This window comes from Cucurbita moschata, unplaced genomic scaffold (assembly GCF_002738365.1).
Source record: "Cucurbita moschata cultivar Rifu unplaced genomic scaffold, Cmos_1.0 Cmo_Scf00050, whole genome shotgun sequence".
NCBI classification, from domain to species: domain Eukaryota; kingdom Viridiplantae; phylum Streptophyta; class Magnoliopsida; order Cucurbitales; family Cucurbitaceae; genus Cucurbita; species Cucurbita moschata.
Window position 1 is genome coordinate 483,912 of NW_019268566.1, and position 6,997 is coordinate 490,908.

General features: G+C 37.8%; 1 protein-coding gene across 1 annotated transcript; it reads right to left on the reverse strand.

The window, feature by feature from the left end:
* Positions 1–613: 613 nt before the first annotated feature.
* Positions 614–2,443, reverse strand: LOC111435673 (xyloglucan galactosyltransferase XLT2-like). Its single transcript, XM_023073134.1, has one exon. It carries the CDS (start codon positions 2,366–2,368, stop codon positions 890–892), a length of 1,479 nt encoding a protein of 492 aa, XP_022928902.1. The 5' UTR covers positions 2,369–2,443; the 3' UTR covers positions 614–889.
* Between the last annotated feature and the right edge of the window lie 4,554 nt (positions 2,444–6,997).

A 6,997-nucleotide genomic window follows, 5' to 3' on the forward strand; every position in this document is an offset into this window, starting at 1 on the left:
TTTTTTTTTTTTTTTTTTTTTTTTTTTTTTAATTATTAATTATTAATTTTTTATTATCTCGTATATTAACGATAGAAAATTGGTAAAGATGTAGGTTCTATATTAACTTAACTATATTTGTGATAAAAAAAAAACAATAGACATGTTCCTTCAATCATAATTTCACGTGCAGTTTGGATTTTAAATTTTTTTTTTTTTTTGATAAGTTCCGTTCCAATGGAGTTCATCTACTTCTTTAATCGTGAATTGATTGCACCCACTAAAATTTTTAACTCGGGTATGGATCAAACCATATAATAATGATCAAACCATATAATAATGATCAAACCATATGATACGTTTCATTTGACCCCAGGTCATACCATATGGTAATAAACCTGAATATTTATGATACCATATGATAATGTTCAATTTTATCATAATACCATATACCAGAGTATCGTTCTGGTCTCGTATTTTCTTGATCGAGAAATTGAAACAAAATAAAAATAAATAAAAAAACAAAATGGTTGCATCAAATTTACAAAGACTTGTACACCAAGTTATTAATATTCAAAATAATCCAAACCCTACAATTTTGAATAAACAATTTTCTTTTACTTATAGAGAAATAGAAACCAAAAAGCTTTGATTCCAAACCTTTCATTTTTCTAAATAAAAATCCAATTTTGGGCTACAATACAACATTATCCCAAGGGCCCCACCAAAATTCCAACTTTTCTCACTTTTTGCAATTATACCCTTCCCCTAACTTTATCAAAATTACCCTCCAAATTTGTTATTCGGTCCAAAAGAATCGTATAATCTCCCTACATACACAAATATATACCGATTACAGTTTTCCCCCCTTTTCTTTCATTATTTGCATTTCTACCCCCTCTACTTTTCCTTATTTCCACTTGTACCCCCACTCATTTTGCTCTTTAAACCTCCTCAAAACCCCATCGACGGCCACGTCGAACGCGTCTCTGACGCCGCCGGTGCCGTAAACGAGCTTCGGAATTGACTCGATCACTCTCTCTCTCATCTCCCTCACTTCCTCTCTGCTAAACCTCTCCAGAACCGCTTCAATGGAGGCCGTCCCGTTCTTCACCGCGTTCCGGTCTATAAAAACCGAGTAACTCCCCGGTTCGCTAGGTAAGAACCATTCGTACTGGTAATACGCCGTCCGCCGCCAGAAGAACACTGGAATCGCTCCGGCAATCATGCAATCGAAGATCGACCGCCGCGTGAAACTGTCCCCTCTCGGCTGTAGGCAAAAATCTGAGGAGAGAAACGTCTCCAGAATCGCCGATGTGCCGTTGGTGCAGCGACTACCAGCGCAGTCGACAACGCGGCATTTCTCCGCCGTGGAGTTGCGGCATTGGTCGAGAAGTACCGCTCGGAAGTCGTTGCCAAAGGCGGCGCGAGTCGCACCGGCGAAGCAGAAGAGATGCGTACGACGGCGCGTGCGGACGAAGTCCTGCCAGGCCGTCACGTCGTCCTGGCCCCTGGGGTGGAATCCTGTGGGGTAGGGTACACCGACGTCAAAATAATCCCACGGATTTCGCTCAATCAGAAGCCGAGTTATGTTCCTCATTCCGGGCAAATAAATACACTCCGATCCCCAATCCTTATCCTTGCTCCGGCGGAAATCCCATGTGATTCGTCCCATTGTAATGAAATGATCCCAGCCGTTGGATTTTTTGTAATACTCCTGATCTGCAAGCCATCTAAGAATCATACGGCAGTGCTGATCCCGATCCTCTACGGTTGAATTCGTCCAGAGGAATTTCCCCACTGCGAGTCCAGCGTAAAACGGTATGTAGAACGCCGTAGCCAATTCCGGCTCTGAAACACGGCATTTATGCTTCACAATACGGTTATGGAAAATAATCTCCGTCACGAATTGGTCCGTCCAATACCACGACGGAAGAAGATTCTCCGGAATGATTCCGGCGAGAGAATCCGCTCTCTGTCCGAATCCGCCGTTCGCCATCGCTCTGCAACTCGAGCTCCACGGATTCAGATTGTCGCAGTTTTCGAGAATATCCTTGTTAAATGCCGACGGCAGATCGTAGACGAAGATCCGGCCGTTTTTACATTCATCGGCAGCGGCGGAGGAGACGACGGCGACGGAGGGGAAGCGGCGGAGGCGATTGGTGGAAGAGGAAAGCGCCGGTGGGAGAGGGAGAGGGAGGAAGCGAATGGTGAAGAGAAGAAGGATCTGGAGAGAGAGGATTACAAGGAGAAGCCATAGCCGAGATTGTTGATGATGAAATTGCTGTAACAACGAGTTGAACGCGTTCTTCTTGTCGAACAACTCGGACGATTTGAACTTCTTCGGGTGGTGCTCCGCCGGCGAGGAGTTACCGGAAAGAGGAAGCATCAGAATAAAACGAACAAGCGGTTTAATTCCGGCGTCCGGAGCGACTGTGACCGTCACCGCCAGGGGAGAATTGGTTTTAGAGTGAGAAAGAAGAAGGCTGAGCTGTATGAAGAAAAAAGAGTTGCAAATGAAGGGCGGAAATTTTATGAGGAGGTAGAAAGACACGTGTCCAATTTGGTTACCGACTGATGGAGCAACCGACAGCGTATTGAATTAATTTCAACCGACAAGTGCCGGTTGCTTTCTGTCAGAAACAAATTCCGCCGTTGATTTTCCCAAGCGGTGAGGGTAATATTGGTAAAGTAAATAAATAGTGATTTTATTTTTAAATCCAACAGTTTAAGGTAAAATTATGAATTTATAAAATAGTTAATTAAGGAATTATCACAATTTTCACATTTATTTATTTATTTATTCTGTAAAAAGTATCTTTACGTTTATTGGTAGCGTGCAAGAAAAGGCATCTTTACGTTCATTGGTAGAAGTAGAATGCTAAGATTGGAATATATTTTAACCAATATATTATTCCCTTTAAAATAATCTATCATTTTAATTATTATTTAACATTTGAGCTAATAAATTTTATAATTTATTCATCGTCAATTTAAGTTTTTCGGGTTTGATAAATTGAGATCAGAGAAGATTTTAGGTCTATTGACTGAAAATTCGGGAGGTTTGGAGGAAAAAACGCGTTACGTGCACCGTACAACTCATCTCCTTCAGCAATCACACACTCTCTCCCTCCAGGTCGACTCGCTAGTTGTCTTCTTCAAAAAATAACTTTTGTTCCACCGACAGGTTTTGTATCCATGATAGTAAACATCGAATCCAACAATGATCATGTTTGCATGTGTATGCATTTTTCGACCCAACAATGAGGTTGAAAAATCCCAGGTGACTAACAGCCATTACTACAGTGGCCACGAGATAATCACGATCAAAGTTTTCACCTTTTAGCTATTTCAACTTGATTAGACATTGAAAAACATCCATGACATGCACATGACAACAACCAAGTCACGGTTTAGAGGTCAGATCGTTACAACAAACTTCAAATTTAAACATTCATATTGTCTTTTTTGGGCTTTTCTTTTCAAGCTTCCCCTTAAGGCTTTAAAACGCGTATGGTAGGAGAAGGTTTCTACATCGGGCGTTTTGTTATCCTCTCCAACCAATGTGGGACATTACACCGACCCATTTGTTAGGTTATTGTTTACAATTATATTAACTGAATATCATAAACCGATTAAAACAAGTAATATTTAGACAGTATAATTCAATTATTAAAAATGTCATATTTTTGCAGGTTAATAAAAGAAATTAATAATTTTAGGAAAAATAAATAATTACGAAAAAGGAAAATAATAATATCAATAAATACGCATCAGAGACAAAAGGAAACAGTTGACGGTGGAAGTTACAGCTGTTAAAAACCTAGAAAAAAAACCGTCGAATGGGATGACGTCATACTGCCACGTGGATGACAGCAAAACAGAAAAAATTATTAAAATATATTAAAGGGGGCGGCGCACGAAGTGGGACGGACGTAACGTGGAGTATTAAATGGAGTTTAGTGGGTGAGGTGGCATCCGGAGAGATAGCTGTCAGGATTGGGATAGGGGTAATGGGAATTGCCAAACTCGTTTTGTGGCTTTTTCTTTAGTACTCTTGTCGTTTTCTGGGAGACTAATCACGTTTAATTATCTTAATTTTATTTAATTATGGACGAAATTATTGATATTATTAATTTAAAAAGTTTTTAATTTTATTAATATTGTTGCTTAATAATCTACAAAAATGAGTCAAAATTAAATTCTTATAATTAATTTATTAACATTATTAATATAATTATTTACTTGTAATAAAATAATTTAGTATTTGAACCTAGGATTTGATTGGACATTTCCATTAAAATTGCCCACAAGTCCCTAGATTAAGAAAAATTATTTAAATGCCACAACATAAAATAAATAAGCCCATAGAATAAAACAAAAAGAATAAATTTTTTAATGTATTAAGAACATATTAGATACAAACACGAGCATAACTGCGAGATCCCACAGTGGTTGGTGATGGGAGTAAAACATTCTTTATAAGGGTGTGGACATACGCGTTTTAAAAACCCTCCGAGGAAGTTCGAAAGGGAAAGCTCAAAGAAGACAACATATGTTAGTGGTGGGCTTAGGCCGTTACAAATGATATCAGAGCCAAACATCGAGTGATGTGCCAACAAGGAGGCTGAGCCTCAAAAGGGGCTGAACATGAGGCAGTGTGCCAGCAAGGATACTAGGCCACGAGGGGGAGGGGGTGGTGGATTAGGGGCTCCCACATCGATTGGAGAAGAGAACGAGTGCCACCGAGAACACTGGCCCCAAATAAGATATAGTCTTTTTTGGGCTTTCCCTCAAGATTTTTAAAACGTGTAGGTAGAGACTTCCACATCTTTATAAAGAATGCTTCGTTCCCCTCTTCAACCGATGTCAGATCTCACAATCCACCCCTTTCGAGACCTAGCGTTTTCGTTGTACTCGTTCATCTCTCCAATCGATGTGAGATCTCATAGAAATAATCGAGGCTCTGCAAGTTCTCACCCTGAACAAAGCAGGAAATCCTTGTTTACACAGTGAATGGAGAGGGAACCGAAAGAGTTTTGTCTCCGTTCGATAAATAAGAACGGGGATTGGAACAAGAATTATATTCCTCATCTTCAGTCGACTTTGCTGAATTATTTATTTATTATTATTATTATTATAGAATATGATATAATAATACCATGGCCTACATTTTTAAGGAATAATATTTCACAAAAGCAAAATTAAAAAATAATGTCAATTAATATAATATAAAGAAAGGTAAAGAAATAAAAGTTGTATTTTTAATTTTTAAAAAAATAGAGAAACTTTACGAAGGGATAAAGAAATTCATAATGATTAAAGAAAATAAAAAATACTAAACACCCAACCATAAAGTAATAAGATTCCTCCACCAATAAACTTTTTACTCATTTTATGAAAAAATAAAAAATAAAAAATAAAAAATATTATAGTTGCACTTATTTATTTATTTATTATTATTTAAAATTAATTAGATCCTGTGTACGAGTCATAGCAAAAAAGATCCTTTAGGAGCTGAAACATATAAAGATCAGTTAGAATTATCGAGGTATTTATCGGGTGAACTTTATTTAATAAGGGTTGTTTGGATTGAAAATTTAATAATATGAATAATTGAGTTCGGTCTAAAAAAACGTTCTAACCCACAGACATCCCTAGCATATAAGGCCATCTCGCAAGCTTTATTCTAAAATGGAGGAAAATTTATATTAGACGTGTTTAAATAACTTGATAATCCGATAACCCGAACAACTTGATTCAGATCGTATGTTAGAATGATTAAAGGTTCGGGTTCGTGTTCAATTTTAAACTTTAAAAAGATTGTACATTGGGTTTATGTGCACCAACTTGGGCCAGCCCACTTACCAAAGCCCACCATCTAAGCTTTCACCTCTTTCCTTATTTATTTTTAATTTTCTTATTTTTGGCTTTGGCTTGCTTGGGTCATTATGGCGATTGATGATCCTGGGTGCAAACAATAAGTCAGAGTCCCTTAAAAAAATTTCAGTGTATAAAGAAAGGCTCGGGCCCTCCAAGCGTCATAGAGGTCCCTCACTCGGGTATCAGGATGAGAAAGGATATAACGGTACATTGAAAGATCCAACAATCAAAAGGGAAACAGAAAGGGGTTCTAAAAAGCCAGAATCGAATAAGATTTCAGTATTTTAATCATAGTCTAATTTCTTGAATTGAGCTGTATGTATGAATCAGGATCACACGTGAATGAGAGTGATCATGAGAATAAAATAACTAAAAAAGATTTAAAATAATTAAAAGTCGCTGTCTAGACCAATAAGGTGTACATTTCTTTTCAACGACTCAACTATAGGAACTTTATAGTTCAATGTGTGTTGCTTAGAACAATTCTATGTTGGGAGAACTCTTAAAAATTTTCCTAAAATGCATGTGAGTAGAGACAAAGTATCCTGGAATGGCTCATGTTGGCCTGTGGGGATAGACTTCACTCTTAGACGTGAAGAGTAAGTAATGTGACCATGTCGCAGTGGATGCAGGAGAATGTTAGGGCATCAAGTGTCCTTAGAAACGAGGAGTAGCTAGCGTGACTATGTCGCCTTAGATACAGGGGAATGGGGGGGGCCATCATGTGTAGAATTCAGATTCCAAATCCTGTTCGTGGATCGTTACAGGAGAATGATAGAACCATCACGTGCAGAATCCAGATCCCGAAACTTGGGCATGAATCAGTTAGAAATTTGAATTCTTCACTATTTTTATTAAATTTGTCAAAAAAATGGATACGAAGGAAATTAAGATTCACGTCATACATTGATACGAAACTTATGGAGATACGATAAGAAATGAGGAAGAAATTGGAAACCATAATTTAGAGCTTAAAAAAATGTAGAAGAGAATAGAGGCAGCACCGGAAGAAAGGGGAAGGAAAGGATCATAGTCTTTCAATGAACATGAAAGCGACTTCTTAGAGGGTAGCCTTTGCGTGACCTTATTGCATCGCTATTTTGTGACTTTTTTTTTTTTTTTTTTTTTTTTTTTA

What these genes read in the sequence shown, in the direction of transcription:
- LOC111435673 (XM_023073134.1), bottom strand. Translation starts at nt 2,368, where the DNA reads ATGCTTCCTCTTTCCGGTAACTCCTCGCCGGCGGAGCACCACCCGAAG.